The 17,438-nt window shown below is 36.1% G+C and overlaps 1 protein-coding gene across 1 annotated transcript in view; it reads left to right on the top strand.

The window, feature by feature from the left end:
* dhx36 (DEAH (Asp-Glu-Ala-His) box polypeptide 36) overlaps window positions 1-17,438 on the top strand; it is a 37,347-nt gene that overhangs the window by 17,821 nt on the left and 2,088 nt on the right. The window contains exons 12-23 of the mRNA XM_073853459.1: window positions 103-190; window positions 2,130-2,185; window positions 2,364-2,428; window positions 3,557-3,700; window positions 7,680-7,797; window positions 8,500-8,598; window positions 10,398-10,571; window positions 10,731-10,817; window positions 10,989-11,072; window positions 12,062-12,164; window positions 12,278-12,350; window positions 14,528-14,648. Of these exons, the coding sequence (XP_073709560.1) occupies window positions 103-190; window positions 2,130-2,185; window positions 2,364-2,428; window positions 3,557-3,700; window positions 7,680-7,797; window positions 8,500-8,598; window positions 10,398-10,571; window positions 10,731-10,817; window positions 10,989-11,072; window positions 12,062-12,164; window positions 12,278-12,350; window positions 14,528-14,648 (1,212 nt within the window). The remainder of the gene's footprint in view (window positions 1-102; window positions 191-2,129; window positions 2,186-2,363; window positions 2,429-3,556; window positions 3,701-7,679; window positions 7,798-8,499; window positions 8,599-10,397; window positions 10,572-10,730; window positions 10,818-10,988; window positions 11,073-12,061; window positions 12,165-12,277; window positions 12,351-14,527; window positions 14,649-17,438) is intronic.

Raw genomic sequence — 17,438 nt, 5'->3', positions numbered from 1 at the left:
GTAGTGATAGCAATTTTTACCCTAGCAAGCCCCAGTAATTTAAACGTGTGTGGGAATATGAATGTGCAATTGAAGACACCTTAATGCTGTTGTTTCTTTCAGGATGGAGCTATTCTAGTGTTTCTGCCTGGTTGGGACAACATCAGCAATCTGAATGATCTGCTTATGGCAGATAAGATGTTTAGATCAGGTAGATGTCTAAAAATACACTTGATGAGAGTAAACATTTTCTTGCAATTGTAACATAGACTGTTAATATTGAAATGATGGATGATTCTCTCACAGGTTATTTTATTTGTTGATTTTATTATTTTATTTAAATGTTATTTGTGCATGAAGCTGCAATATTCATGATATTATGCTGCAAAAAAAGATAAAAAAAAATTAGGAACAGAATCGTAATGGTTCTTGACTGTTTGTGAGAGGTGACATTTCACTTGCTGCATTTCCATTGCAGATTTGCGCAAAACGTTAGCGTTATTTCTAAATGTCGTCAAAAGGCGTTTCCATTAATCAATTATATGTAACTGAAACATAGTTTCTCATGTCGCGATAAGTAATTACAAACATCATATCATGTCGACTGATGTTGAGTAAGAGTATTATCAGGGTCCCATTGGTCCTTGAAATCCTTGAAAGTTTGTGAATCTGGATTCAAGGCTGTGGGAAGTTTTTGAAAATATACATACATAGAAACAGATGATTGAAAGTGCTTGAATCTATTTAATGCAAGAAGTTTTCTGGAAAAAATCCATATTGTTCCCTGTGTAAGATTATATCATAAAAATGTTAAACTTTAAGCACACGCGCATAACTGTTCGCTTTAAATGCTTATATCTTCTGTATGTGAATGTTGATTCATACCAAAATGCTTTTTGGCATAGTTGTGTTTGACACATAAAAACGTCTCGAGTTACGTATGTAACTGTTGTCCCCTGAGAAGGGAATGAGACGCTGCGTCTTCCTTGCCATACTTCCTGCGTTACTGTAACGCCGTCTTCGGCAATATTTCAGATATACTTCCTGGCTTCCGCGTCACCTGGTCTTTGTCGTTAAGCCTCACCATTGGTTGAATTTGATATACACATTCAGACGCACTTAACAATGGAGGCGTCCCCAAAGTGTCACCGCAGTGACGCAGCGCGACTTCCCTCGAAAGGGAACTGTAACAATTTATCTTAAAAGGTAATGTAACCTTGCTCTCATCTAAATTGTGTTCCCACATTTAGTCCTTTAATTTGAGGGTATTGTACCTGGAATGTCCTTTAAAGATCCTTGAATTTGAGGTAAACTAAGGTGTGGGAAACCCTGTATTATCCAAACATTAATGCCAAGGAAAGCCCCTTATGCTTGGGAGCGGCAACGTTTATGTGTTTCTTGAACGTAATAGTACATTATTTTAAATCAAAAGATATGTAGGAGTGTTAACCAAGCATTAACAGAATTTTATAAGTTACTTCCATTGGTTTACCTAAAGATGTGAACAAACTGTTTCCACTGCAGCTTTGTGAAATACACCTTTTTCGAATTGCCTGAAAAACCACTTCATGCTAGTAAAATTGCGATATATGGGGGAGTTTTTGCAAAATTGACGTGTTTCCATTGACCGTATTTTCAATTTGCAATGTCAATTTGCGCAATTTATAGGGTATTGGAAACGCAGCTATTGTTAGACAGCTAAATATACATGACAAATATGCAGAAAAAATGCCTAAAAGATCTTTGCAACAAAATCATACTAAATAATACTAAATTCACTTTCAAAGAAATGCATATGAGTAGCCATGTTTATGTGACAGAGTAATGTCTCAATTTACCTGCATTGACAGAAGTGTCAAATTCAATTTAAATGTATTTCAGTAGCACTTTTTTATGTTGCATTGTTTTAAAGGAAGCTTGAAAAAGCAAACACAGAAAACAGGAAAATTATGAAATGATGTGTACTTAAGCATTACATACTGAAAAGTGGAATATAAAAGTGGATAGTACATTTAGAAATCCAGAGTGTCAAAAGTTTAAATTGGTCTCTGTACACATCTAAATTAATCTTATTGCAGAATAACAGTAAATGCATGTAGACTAGTAGCAACGGCCTACGATCTGACTTTCTTGTTTCTCGTCTCTTTCAGACAGATTTATAATCATCCCCCTCCACTCTTTGATGCCCACGGTCTCTCAGACTCAGGTGAGTGTAGACAGCTGTGATGAGCTCTCTGCCTCCTACCGCAGCTTTCAAATGTGATATTGCCCTCCCATCTGCCTGCACTGAATTCAATCTCTAAGCTCTGTTTCTAACCATCAGTAGCACTGTTATGTTCATGAATGACACTTTGCGTCTCTCTCTTTTTTCTCTCTGACTTCAGGTGTTCAAAAAGCCACCGGCGGGAGTGCGCAAGATTGTGATTGCTACCAACATCGCTGAAACCAGGTGCGCTTGTGTGTACTTAAACGTGGTATGAATACTTATGATGTACAAGGCTTGTTTTGCAGTTTACTGTCCCTGTTACTTTATGATTTGATCTGAGTCAGGAAGCGTTTGTGTGAATATTAACAGTATTCACACTGCTAATGAAGCCAGTGTCATCAATATGCAAAAGTCAAACTCGTGGCTTGGCCAAGTGGCAACAGAGCCAGCTAATTAAAACTCAACGCGCTAACACGGGCACAGCTGTTATACAGACTTCCAGTCTCGTCTGTACAAACAAACTCAATAAAGACTCCAAAGCCGACAGAATTTGATGAGATGTACAGGCATACATTCATTTTTAGATCTCTTGTTGAATATGTTCAGTATGATTAGTAGTCAGGATACATAGTCTTGTGATGTTAAACTTGTATCTATTATTAAAGAATTTTAATATACAAACAGTTGTGTCCACAACGTCAGCAACTTTGCTGTGTCACATGTCTCTTTCAAGAAAGGTTGTGCGGAGGAAATGAGACTTTGTGCCATTACATGTATACCTTTTTTCATAAAAAAACATTGTTTACAGAAACTCTATAACCAGTAACATACTTCTTATTAACTCTTTCCCCGCCAGTGGCCATTTTTTATGATTTTCACAAAAGTTTAATGCCTTCCAGAAAATGTTCTTTAACTATTTAAACATACAATAAATCAAATAAAAGAACACACTCTCTACTTAAAAAAAAGTTTCATCCTTCCTTTATTTATTCTTTTTTATCACCTCTCAAATATGGGTAGGTTTCTTCAAAAATACCACATTTTGAGCAAATAGCTGAGATACTTTTGATAGAGAACAGATTCAGAGCGATCCTCAAAACATACACGGCGACTAAACTGTTTGCCCTAAGGGAATACTTCCTGGTTTTATAAGTTAGGTAAGACCGCCACCTGGTGGATAATAGCGGAAATACGAATTGCCGGAAAAACTCGTAATTGACAGGGAAGTGTTTTCTCTTAATTGATGAGATAACTTATTAATGGCGGTGAAAAAGTTACTATGGGGCCATTTTCAATTTTGTGGTTTCTGCAGCGTTGTCACCAGTACACTATATTTGTCTCATTTTCTTCCAATCATTCTTTGTCTTTCAGTATCACAATAGATGATGTGGTTTACGTGATTGACGGGGGGAAGATTAAAGAAACTCATTTTGACACACAAAACAACATCAGCACCATGACTCCGGAGTGGGTGAGCTTAGCCAACGCCAAACAGAGGAAGGGCCGTGCTGGCAGGTATAGATCACTCTCTGTCTCCTCGCTCTCTATCTATTCTCCTTTATCTCTTATGCCTTTATATCTGCAGCTCTTCCTCAATCCATTCACAAATATCAAATCCAATCTCAGTCAGAGGAACTGCAGCCCTCAGTATAATATCAAACCTCTCAGAGTATGCAGTATATGCTTTTCCCACGGGATCTAAGGAATGCAGTGGGATAAAACTATTCAATTTCATTCAATTTTTATTCCCTAGATGCCACTAGCTTTGCATTGCATTTCATTTTTGCAGTCAAATACAAGAGTTTTATTGTCACATACAGCCACTAAAAAAATTAAGAGACCACTTCCAGATTATTTTTAGTTTTTCTATGTGGCAGTTTCCTGGACAGGGCCTAGTATACTCCCAGACTAAAATGCTTATTTGAGATGTCTTAACTTTAAACAGCTTGCACTTACATACCCTAAAATATATCAGTGCCATTGTTTTGTCTCAAGATTCACACCAGTAATGTTTTTTTTAAGGTATGTTTGTAAAAACTCCTAAATTGTCTTTATATAACTAAGGGGCGGTTTCTCGGACAGGGATTAGACTAGTCCTAGACTAAAAAAATTTTAAGAGCTATCCAAACTGAAAACAACTTAACTGACATATCTTAAACAGAACCCTTGGTTTTGCCTTAAAATGCACACATGTAATGTTTTAGTAAGGCATGCTTGTTAGAACTGGTTATATTTCCTAATTAAACTAGGGCCTAGTCCTGTTTTAAACTAATCCCTGTCCGGGAAACCACCCCTAAGGCCTAGTCCTGAATTAATCTAAACCCTTTCTGGGAAATTGCCCACATATCTACTATTTATATATTTATATCTACAACTTATGTGTGAAATGACAATTTTTGTTTCATTCTGTCAAGTAATGACAAACATTTTTGCCATAAATTCCAGTTATGTTTTATTAAAATTGAAATCGGGAAAATTGGTCAAAAAGAACAAAAAAAGATTTGTTCAGATCAGTGTTTTCAGATCCTGATTTCTACAAAGATAACAAGTTAAAATTAATTTTCAACAATATTAATGTTTCTGCATGCATTTCATAAAAAAAAAACTAATTTTTAATAACGTCTATCATGTGTCTTGCCATGCTCTTTGTTTTTCACGTTGCGGTTGGGTGACATTATTTCACTTCTAATCGTTGCTTTTGTTGGAATTCAACAGACATTGGACTGAAATGGTCACAATACATTTAGAAATGATAATGAAAGGCAAATCCGGTGTGACCTCTTACCTTTTTTTTTTCCACAGCTTTATATGTTGAAGCAAATTCTGTAGATACTTTAGCAGCTAGAAAAAGAAAATAGCACAATATAAAACAATACATATTAATAAAAAGTAAACATAAAAACAGATATAAAGATCTGCAAATATGTGCAAGTGAAATTCAATTATAACAACATTGTAGCAGAATATACATATCTCTACTGTATAGTATTTGCATTTACAAGTACTATAAATAGCTACGGCTATAAATGGACACGTCTATTTTGTTTTCGTAGAAAAACCTAAACACAATTAACCCTTACCCTGACATGTTTTTAAATTATCTCTATCTGGGTGCTTTTCTCAATGAAGATCCTTTCATCTTTTATAAATAAATGGAACAGATTAACAGTGTGCAAAGTTCCCTTGTGTATCTTTAATCTTGTTTCACCCTTCATTCGCATATGCTAATTATTAATTTGATGAATCACTATATCGCTAATGAATTATAATACAGTTTTGAATGGAACTTACAGTATGAAATGATTGCCATATGTCCCTGAGCCTTCCTCAAATCTTCTCTCAGGCTTTCTTTCCATGCATTCATGACTAGTAGAAGAGTATACATGAAGGTCACCAGCCTTCCACCTGCAAGCTTCTTCAGTGCCTCGCTCACAGTTTCACTACCTTTAATCTAAAGTCCACAGAGAGAAAACGTGGCCTTCGGTTCATTGTTATCTCAGTCATTTAAAAAGGAAAAGTTCTCCCTGAGCGCTTCAGTTCTGTCATCGAAACTCGTCTCTCGTTTTCTTATTTAAACCAAATGTGTTTTCTGTAAACAGATGATACATTAGTGTCAGTAACATATGGTTATGATGATGTTTGATTGGTATTTGGATGGCAGACATACATATTCAGGTGTGTGTAAAGCAGCTCCAATTTGTGTCTGGTGTGTACGTGTTTGTGGTTGAGTTGGCATGTGACTCATGCTTTTAGACAGTGAGTGAATGAGATAAGAGGTGTGTGTGTGTCTGTGTGTGAGATATACACCTTTAAATGAATCTGCCCTTGCTCTGACACCATTTCAATTTCACACTTGTTCACATAAACATCAAAACGTACACCCTCTCTCTTATTGTGCCCGACACCGTCAAGCACATGCACCGCCCAGTTGCCATGGTAACGCCATAGCTCTGCATTATTCATGGGAAAGCAAATTGACTTTCACATCAGCAAGCTTTGTCTGTTCTTGCGTTGCTAGACTTTTGACCAGCAAAGTAAAGTGTGCACCTGTCACCTACTGTAGACAGGAAAAGAGGGTCAGGTTGAGTTTTTGTTTTTTGTGGCATTTAGGAGTGGTTTACTGTATAGAGGACGCAAAACATTTGGTTCATTCATAGATAAATGCTGCATACAGATTAACTATTACTGTAAAAGAAGCTGCATTGTATGCAAAACTAATCTTCAAATTAGATGTAATAAACACTTGGGTCATTCTACAGAAAAGGTGGAATTCGGGTGATGGAAATCTGCTTCAATGAACTTCTTTCAAAACACCCAAAACTTCTATAATAGCATTAATTAACTTGTCTTATGTATGAATCCGCAAAACGGGCAGCTTAATCTATGTTTAATTTTTAATACATTTTAATAAAGAACCCATGACGTTGTATCTTCAATACCTGACAAAATGAGAATATAATAATAGATAATGAATATGAATATGATAAAACTTTTTCCATCTTGTTTTGTTTGTATGCTTTTATGTTGGTCAGTTAAAGGAATAGTGCTTAGGAAGTACTCATTAGAGAAGACGTCTTATATCAAAATTCTTAGATATATCATGATATTTTAGACAAATAAGGTAAGACTCACAGATAATCTCACAGACCTTTTGCCTTCCTCCACTGCACTTCTTCCACTGACCTCTTGCCCCAAGAAAAACTTCATAGACCTTTATTAAAATGCATTGTTTCAAAATAAAGGTGCTTTGGGTAGGGTAACACCAATGACATAAAATTGGGGGACAAATATTTATTTGATATTATTCATATTAATAGTGTATTTTTTACCATTTCAGTGTTGTAGTAAATTCATACAGGGTTAAAGGTAAATGTAAATTAGATTTGTTTAATAAAAAACATGGTTTTAAATAATAAGTACACAGTTCAACTTCCATGTATGATCAAAGGGACAGGGCAATTTTCAGGACCAGACATTTAAAAAAAAAGTTTAAAAAGGAAACAAAAGAAAATTGCATAAATAAACTCTCTCATCATGTTAAGGACAGTCTATATTTATTAAATATATATCATATCATTATGGGATTATTGGGTCAAATTAAATGATTCAGGGGTCTGCAAAAGCAAGGGACAAGCATTTTCATCTTTTTTGTAGAATGACCCACATACTGTGTAATATTAATCTCTGATCATTTAAACATCATTTATTACCAGTTCGCCTTTCTGTGTGCATATAGCATCTTTGTTCCTCTTTCATTATTCCATGCGTGCCTAAGTCACTTCGGATACAAGTGTCCTGTAAATCAATGTTATTGTGTTTATGTGTGAATGATATATTGTTTCACACAGATGACTGAACTCACAATTGCTTTTTTAACAGCAGTAATTTACATTCATCACACGGAGTCTCCAACTGCAAGCAGAATGATATTGTATTTTCAGCATCTCATTTGCTTTGTGTGTAAATTTGCATGTGTGTGTGTGCACGTTTGCAGAGTGTCTCCGGGGAAATGCTACCACCTGTATAACGGATTAAGGGCCAGCCTCCTCGAAAGCTACCAGCTACCCGAGATCCAACGCACCCCACTGGAAGAGCTTTGCTTGCAAATTAAGGTATCTAATCAAATGCTCAATTGTGTGCCTTCTGTATTTCACCAAAATGCATACCTGAATTTCCCAGCAGTGATTGATGAAGCGTAGATCTAGCAATCTGTGAATCACACAGGGCTTCTGGACTGGTCTGTTTTGTTTGTATTGGCTGGTGCAGGTAGTGGGCGTGTATGCTGTTAAAATGCATAAGAATTAGGGGTTTTTGGCAACCCCTATAGAGAGAAAGCCTCTCACAGATGTGGTAGTGGGAGATTGGACTGAACATTTCTACCAGTGACTCATTCAGGTTATCAAGCACAGTCACACACACTGTATCTGTGTGGCTTTAATGGGGCCTAAAGGCAGAGGTTTCACAAATAGTCTCCGGTGACTGTAACAGCCGAGCACACAAACAAACTAATGGATTAAAAGGGACATTAATCACTGTCATTGTATCTGAGAGGCAGTGTAATCGTCTAACAAGGCATTTTAGCTGTGTCAATTACTGCTCATTTTCACCTCCACATGGATGCTCGCTCCCAGTTGTTTTAGCCCTGTGGCCAGGCCATGATCTACCAGGCTCTAACACGTAGTTGCGTGCAGGAAACAGAGCCTTGTATTACTTTATCACTGTGTCCTGCTTTTTTTAGTTAGGCCTATGTGCAGGGTCCAAAATTTCTTTTTTGCCAATGTTACTTTTGTGATCTGTATTTCTGTTTCTTTTAGATCCTGAAATTGGGCTCCATTGCGGCATTTCTGCATAAATGTCTGGACCCTCCATCAGACACAGCAATAGATCTTGCCATCACACACTTGATAGAGCTGGTAAGAGGAATCAGGGGTTAAAAGAAGTGGAAAACATAGTTGGAATAATCCAGTTGATTTGAATTCAAATTACCATGGAGTAATATGTGTGAAAGATTGAGAGAGCGAGAGATGCCGATTTTTAGGAAATGGGTTGCCTGCATGGGACATTAGTCGATTATATTATTTAACTCTTAATTGTATCTAAAGTAGTGTGCTGTGTTTGACCAATTAGAGTAAAGTAATGGAGAGAACAGTGTACTTAAAGGGATAGTTCACCCAAAATGGTCCAATAGTAACCAGAAAACCCAAAACAACATTTAAAAAAACCCTGCATTCCGGTTCTAAAGAACAGTTGGGAATTAAACGGCATGAAGGTGAGAAAATACTGATAAAGTTTTTATTTTTGGGTGAACTATCCCTTTAACAACAGCTTGTTCAATGCAATACAGGTAGAGGGCCGCAGGGATGATGTATTTTTTATGCCAATCCGGAAGTTAGTGGGACACTGATTCCCTCGCAAAAAAGCCTATATTCCCGCCATTGATTTGGATAAAAACATTTGGATAAAAAAGAGGTTTTATGCTAATCTCTAATACCGTAATTATCCACTAGATGGCACACTTACCCAGTTTATAAAAAACTGAAGCAAAAATATTACAAATTTTAAACTGTGTGTATGTTTTGATAATCGTTCTGAGTCTGATCTCTAACATAATTCCTTCATAAAAATGCAATTATTTCAGCTTTTTGCTAAAAAAATTATTTTTAAAGAAAAATACCCATATTTAAGAGTTTATAAGCAGAGAAAAAAATATAGATCGGATGAAACATTTTCCCCCCCGTTTTGTTTGTTTATTGTTTGTTTGAAAGCAGAGGATCTATTCTTTCATTTGATATATTTCTATGTTTATATATTTTTTGAAGAAAATGTTCATGGAAGGCATTTTGTGAAACTCTTGTGAAAATCACAAAAAAATGCTGGCAGGCAATTTTTCAAAAAATGGCTGGTGGGGAATGAGTTAATTTTTCCCATAGACTTTCGGATTATCACAAAAAATAAGATATGTGTTTAACAAAAGTTAAAGACACTTACACGTTTTGTACTACAAGATATTCTTCACAGATGAACACAATTGTCATACATTTTGAATACTAGATGCATAAAATAAAAATATAACTCTAGGCTACAAGTGCACTTCACCACAGTCTCTCAACATCAACGTCATTACCACCAACTTTGACTTCGGGAGTTTCAATGCCAAGTTCAATGCCAAGCGATATATTTTCTTTAACAGATTTCCCCTTTCAAAGCCTACAACGAATGGCTGGTTTGGACTACAGCCCTCTACTTCCCGGTTGAATGACTTCAAAATAAGAGTTTCTGACTAAACTCCGCCCAGATGAATAATTCAAACGGCTTTGCTAAGCTAAGCTGCTATCGAATCACAACGCACTAAACAAGCTACACAATCAGAACTCGTTACGTATTTCTGAAGGAGGGACTTCATAGAACAAAGAAGACATCAGCACGTTTTTAGAACAGTGAAAACAGCGGTATAGAGATAAGTAAATTGTGTGAAAAATAATGTGTTTTTTTACACACAAAACATGAATACATGTTATATTGCGCACTGTAAACACAATCATAGCTTCACACAGGAAAAACAGGACCTTTAAAAACGGAAGTGCTAAAATGCTAGCTCGCTTCCAGGTTTTGCCTACAAAAATACGTCATCCCTGCAGCACTCTTTAATCTATTTAAAACGAAAGAACGCCTGTCATTTGTCTCATATATTTGTATGTTGTATGTATCATAGAATGCTCTGGATCACAATGAAGAGTTGACCCCATTAGGATACCATCTCGCCCGTGTGCCGGTAGAGCCTCACATTGGAAAAATGATTATATTTGGGGCTCTTCTGAGCTGTCTGGACCCTGTGCTAACCATCGCAACCAGCCTTAGCTTCAAAGACCCCTTCATTATACCACTGGTACTTACAAACACAACCTAATTCACAAACACGTTCACACATACGTCAACAGATGTTCAATTCCCGAGACAGCAGGATCTCTAATACAGAGCTTTAAAAGCAATCCCAGTGTGTGTGCTTTAATGAGGAATTGTGGACTGATCGATCTGTTTATCTCAGGGGAAAGAGAAGATTGCAGACAACAGGAGAAAAATCCTCTCCAGAAACACCAGGAGTGATCATCTCACTGTTGTCAATGCTTTTTGGGTAGGTCCTTGATGAAATTACAAACAAATCTTTAGATGAACGCCCTAGGAATCTGATTGATTTTCCTCAGTGCAATAGTCCTTAAGTGCTGTAGTTTGTCTCTGAGCTCATATTTGAATGTCTAGTTTGTGTTGCTGATGATGCTGTGCGTGTGTTTGAATGTATTATCAGGGCTGGGAGGAGGCTAAGAGAGAGGGTGGTAGGTTTGAGCGAGAGTACTGCTGGGAAAACTTCCTATCTGCCAACACACTACAGGTTAGTCTGGACTCTAGATTTTGGCCATTAAAATGATCAGAAGCATTGAGAGTGTTCAAGATATACAATATATACTCCTATCAAAAATGTGACCTTTTTTTTTAAATCAGGTCTCAAAGTCTCATAATCTAATTTTGAGATTTGGAGATTTCAGTTATTGTTTTCACTATGATTTTAACCAGTCAATATTAAAGATATCAAGGTTATATATTACTTTATATAGGATGAATTTATGTAGAAAACAGTAAATCACAAAAACAATGTCTTTAGCTGGGTTTTCACCAATTCATTTTCTATTTTGTTATGGAAAGTATACATTGGTTTAGTTTCATTTTGTATCTAATGATATCTATTTTTTTAGTTAACATTATTTCATTTATCTGTGTTTATAGTACCGTATTTTCCGTATTTTCAAAAATGCGTCATAAAGAAGAAAAACATATATAAGTCGCAATGGACTATGCGTCACATTTATTTAGAAAATGATTTCACAAAATCCAAGCCGAAGAACGGACATTTAATCTGGAAAGGCAAGTTATTCAACTAAACAATAGCACACAGAACAGCAGAATCTGAATAGATGACTGTATGTTAACGTAACATTATCAGTTATTTACACGATACACATTAGCATATTAAACATACCTGGATGGCTGAATAGGCTTAATGAACAGAACAAGCCAACGCGCATCAAATCCGCAGACTCTTCATTCCGCATCACTGAATCTATTGAATTACATAAATACAGGAGCAGCATATAGCGGACTCTCGCGGCTGTAGACGGTAATGTTGTCTCTTGGTTCATATTATGTCAAAATTTATTCAGGCTGATTTACAAGTTGCGCCTAACTAGAAGTCGCAGGACCAGCCAAACTATGAAAAAAAGTGTGATTTATAGTCTGAAAAATATGGTTATGATAAAATCACATCTGTTGTCCCTCCACTTCAGTTGAACACTGCATTAGATGAAACTTTCTCTTTCCTAACAGATGCTTCAGAACATGAAAGGTCAGTTTGCAGAGCATCTTTTGGCAACTGGGTTTGTGAATAGCAAGGACCCGAAAGATCCCACCTCTAACATAAACTCAGATATCTCTCTTTCCATTCAGTACCCACCTGTAATATTTAACTTTGGCTTTTATTATTGTTGTTTGTGCCAAATTAACCTTTTAATCTAACTATCCCTTTTCTATGTGGCGTAGATAATGAGAAGCTGATAAAGGCGGTGATCGTAGCAGGCCTGTATCCTAAGGTTGCCAAGGTCCGCCCCAGTAAAATGTAAGTAACCTTTAACAAGAGACCAGTGTAAGTGGGATATTTCTCTCTAGTCCCGCCTCCGAGTAAAAAGAGCCAGTCGCCACCATGAATCCTCTAGTGCAGTGGTTTTCAAACTGGGGGCATTAATTTATCATGAATTCTGTGTAATTAAACCTAAAAAATAATTACAAACTAACCAACAGCACTACTAGGTATAATTTTATATGTTTAGTTTAATTAAAATATTACATTTTAAAACTGTTTTTGTCATAAATTTTCTTTCGGGGGGGCCGCGAAAAAATGCACTGTACACAATGGGGGCCGCACGCTGAAAAAGTTTGGGAACCACTGCTCTAGTGGTGCTTTTCCATTTCATAGTACCCCACGGTTTGGTTTGGGTCAGGTCAGCTCACCTCACTTTGGCTTGGTTAGCTTTTCCATTGAATTTAGTAACACTTCGAAGTGGGAGGGATTATAGGCGCGTCGTTATATTTGCGCTGCCTACTGCTGTGACATTATACAAGTGAGAGCATCGTTGGACATTCCCACACATTAATTTATTTCTCAGTCCACCACAAAATTAAAATTGACCACCACAAATAGATGTTTGCACATTGCGTTTACCACTACCTTTGTCTCACATGACACCCGTGGTGTCAGTCGAAGTGCTCCGCTGAACCTCATTTAAGTTGCATTTAAGCATATATGCGGACGTGGGCGTCGCAAATGTGCCGCCACAAAATGCAAGTCTGGAAAAAACTGTTATGGTGTTCATGATTCACAACCTGTGGATGGTTTTCATCGACAACAGATAACAACAGGTTTACTCGAGACAGCGCAAGCTAGCATCAAGGTAAAGCTAATCTTTTAAATTATAGCGATGATGCTGGTAGTGACGATTCTCTCAGACCAATCAGTGATCTACAGGGTTTTCACATCACGTTTTAGTATCAGCTCGGGTCGCTTGGAACCCCGACCGAGGTGGTACTTAAAAATTAATCGGGTGCTACGTACTGCACCCAGTGGAAAAGCTCCCAAAAGTAAGCTGACCCGACCCAAACCAAACTGTGGGGTACTACTTGTCTTGTTCTTACCAGACCTGAAGGCATTGCAAATATGGTGGCGGAGTGATACGTTTGCCTTAAAAGGGACAACAGTAGTTGTTTTATATTAAAATATAACTGTTAGGATCGTCCCAATTTAGAAATCTTTACAGACTTTGTTCCATTCTAATAGATAAAGGAAAGATAAAAGACAGAAAGTAATATTATACATGACTTGAAAGATTGGTGTCTAACGTCAAAAGAGTAGGATTGATGTCCTTAAAGAAATCAAACTGCAAAGCATAATTTTTTCTCTTAATTTTTAACTCGTGTCTATTGAACTTGGTTTTCGTCTGGCTCTATTATTAGCCATGTCACGCTGGCAGTTTAAAGATATCGTCGCCATGACGCTGAAGAGGCAGAGCTCAGCGGTGACGATTGATTTCAGCTTTTACGCACACAATGAGCATCATCTGCACACCTCATTCACGCCACTGTACATTCAATGACTCTGTTATTCACACTCCTTATATTCATTATGCACAAGGTTCTGCATTCAGTCCCGTTCTGCCTGTAATTCAAAACTTGCTTCATTTGTTGCTGCTTTACATTCAGGCAGTAATACATCACACAGCTTCATATGAATTACTAAAAACTGCAGAAGCAGAACACATCTTATTGAGTTTGTACAGAAAGGCTGCCGTTGTTTTTTTATGTGTGAGAAAAGTTTTAGAGAAGCTTTTGTCTGCTTTTTCTAGTGCTGGATTGAAATATTCATTTTGTATGAATGTCTTGTCAGCCAGACTTTCGGCAAATCTTTGTGAAGCCTGATGCATATTGTAGCTTGTTCTCGTCTAGCCTCATAGATTGGCACAGTCGGTTTATAGACTGTCAAAAATACAAATCCAGTCAAACTGACTGAACAAATTTGCATTTTTATCCAAAGTAATATAAGGTATACATTTTATCAGGCTGGGAATCAAACTGGTGATATTACTATCACCATCTGAGCGACAGGAACACAATATGCAACTCACTGGTTTATACACAAAGCAAACAACCAATCACATTGCTTTTAATATCATGTTTTGTGATGGGCAAATTCAAACAATTTAGCAGTACATGCTCAGTTTTTTTTTACATTGCGTTTTACAGACCGAAGGTGTACACTAAGACTGAGGGGAGAGTGTATATCCACCCTAAATCTGTTAATGCGGAGGAGGCTAACTTCAACTACTCATGGCTCATCTATCACCTGAAGATGAGAACCACAAGTGTACGTACCTTTAACACATGCTTACATCAGTGTTATAGATTTCGGATTCAATGTAAATTTAGATTAATTTACTTGCCAGACTAAATTAGACTAATTTTTGCATTTTAAAAATTCTAATAACTTAATTTACTGCATGCATACATTTTTGCTTTGAGGACACCACTCACCCCCAAGGGGATGCTTTGTCTGAATTTATTAACTAATTTTGTGTAACTAAGTGAACCTACACCCACATTAAAGGCCCAGGCTGTTTACCCACTCACTCATGTGGAAAGGAAAGGACTTCAGTAATTGTATGTCACTCTGCTGAAGAGCACGATTTAGTTGTGTGGTGAGAGGACATGTGTTTGTAGTTTAAAGCAGGCTCCATTTTAAGACGGTCCATCTTTTATTCAGTTTCTGTCTGCCTTTCTACTGATGTCCTCTCAAAAGAGATCAAAGCTTCTTACCATATCAAGGAGTACAAATTCAGGTCTCTCTCTCTCTTTCTCTCTCTCTCTCTCTCTCTCTCGCTCACATAGGCTTCAAGCTGTTTTTGTTAGATACAAACAATATTAACTTTTTTTTACTTTTAGTGACGTTAACAGAGAAAGAAACCCACCCAGATATATAAATAGCGTCCGTCTGTCTGTCTGTCCGTCTAATTGTCTATTTCTCAATACATCGATTTGTCTGTCCGTCCACCCACCTCTCCATCAGTTTATCTATCTCTCCTTTCATCTATTTGGCTGTCTGTCTATCTGTCAAGCGATCGCTCTATCTCTTCCATCTGATGTCTATCCGTCCATCCGACATTAAATTTTCTGCAGAAAGCAGCGGTCAGAATCAGAATATGTTTCCTGAGAAGCATGTTATGATATCTGCATGTGTCCATCCATCCATCTACCCTGTTCACTAGTGCCTGTATGCTTTTGAGATTCATATTTTCACATTAAGGACAATGAGGAGACTCATATGCAATAAATACAAACATTCAGTGATGCTCAAGAAGTCAATACCATAGATTTAAAAGTCAACTGTATGTAAACTTTTGGATGGGGCAACCAGTATAAATAGGCATTATTTTATTTTAATATCTTATTTTTTCATTTAGTGATGTTCTTCAGAAGCTATAAATACATACATGTTTCCCAGAAGACAAAATAATTTATTCCAATTATCATTTTTTGAGGTTTACACCCATCTGACTTTTCATGAATCGTGCTGACTTCTTATCTATGGAAGGTATTTTTGGTCTTTTTAAAATTAATTAATTGAATGATAAAATAAAAATTAGATTTGCAAAAAATGTCCCAAATTTGAAAGTTAAATGCTAAAATAAAAATAAAAACAATTAAATTAGCCTATCCGTACAGACGTGAAGCTAAGATTCATCCAAACAGTTGCTAGGTTTGTCTAAATAGGTCTAAAAGTCGCTAGATGTAGCAATAAAGTTTGGCAACATCATTTCAGCCAATCCCCTTTTTTTTGAGCAAGTAAACCCCACCCACTGATTAACATTGAATTTGCATACAAGTTGAAGTTGAAAATGAAAACGAAAAAGAAAACCGATAAATAAAAGAGAACATAAAATTAAAACTGAATTTACATTTTAATTTTTTCCCTATTATTGCTTGGACATGAATAAAAAGCCTTTTAAAAATGTATTTACAGATTCCTTTTCAAGTTTGCCTTTTTATTGTAATATTGGCAGTCTTGCCTTAAAATTATATCGAAAATTTACTGTCAAATCATCAAACTAATTTTATTTTTCAATTTGGCCAGAATGATGCTTCATCATTTTAATTTTTATTTTAGCATTTAATTTTCAAATTTGGGACATATTTTGCGATTTAATTTTTTTATTTGATCATTTAATTAATTAATTAAAAAAAGACCAAAAATACCTTCCATACTTATCCTTTACTCAGTGTTTTTATCTATTGTAACAGTTGCATATCAGTCTCAATGTGAAAAGATTAATTTTATCATCGTATAGTCACTGGTAAACAGGGTTCAAATATGCAGAAGAAGAATTCTGCAGGATCTGGAAGATTTTTCTGAAGATCATTGAACAGTTTAATGGTTCAGCACAAACAAGAAACCCATAAACAACTATCACAAAACATAAAAACTGTTATCGATTGTCCAGGTAACATTGTGCAGTATTAAGAATCAGGTGGATGTAAACCGCGCTTTTGCTGTCATCGGTCCGAAGTTATGGGTCTCCCGGCCCACATAAAAACTGCCCAAACTCTTATATTTTTAAATCTGCCCTGAAAGCTTACTTTTTCTCATTGGCCTTTAATGTCATTTGATTCTTACTCTGTTATTTTTATTTCATATTTTTATTTTAAATTGTTTTATCTATTTTGTTTCTCGTCTTTTACCATTGTAAAGCACTTTGGTCAATTTCTAATTGTTTTTAAATGTGCTATACAAATAAACTTGTGTTGCATTGTATTTAACACTGGGCTTTTTTATTTTTTGAAATTCTGTAAACATTTTTCATATGAAAAAAAGTTTAGGACGGGTCTAAATAAAAACAAAAACTTTATTTTTGCTTTTTTCCAAAATATTAAGCATTTTCCCAAATTTAGCAAGATGTATGCAAACTTTTGATGAAGGGATTTATGACTGCTGCACTGCAAAAAAAAAATGTAAGAATTTTTTTTTAGTATTTTTGTCTTGTTTTCATTTAAAACAAGCAAAAAATCTGCCAGTGGGGTAAGCTATTTTTTCTTGAATTTTTCTTGAATTTAGAAAATGATTTTTTTTTTTTTGCTTGTTTCAATCAAAATCACCTAAATT

This window comes from Misgurnus anguillicaudatus, chromosome 15, assembly GCF_027580225.2.
Source record: "Misgurnus anguillicaudatus chromosome 15, ASM2758022v2, whole genome shotgun sequence".
NCBI classification, from domain to species: domain Eukaryota; kingdom Metazoa; phylum Chordata; class Actinopteri; order Cypriniformes; family Cobitidae; genus Misgurnus; species Misgurnus anguillicaudatus.
The sequence above is the reverse complement of the archived record's forward strand: the minus strand, read 5'-3'. Positions and strand labels throughout refer to the sequence as shown.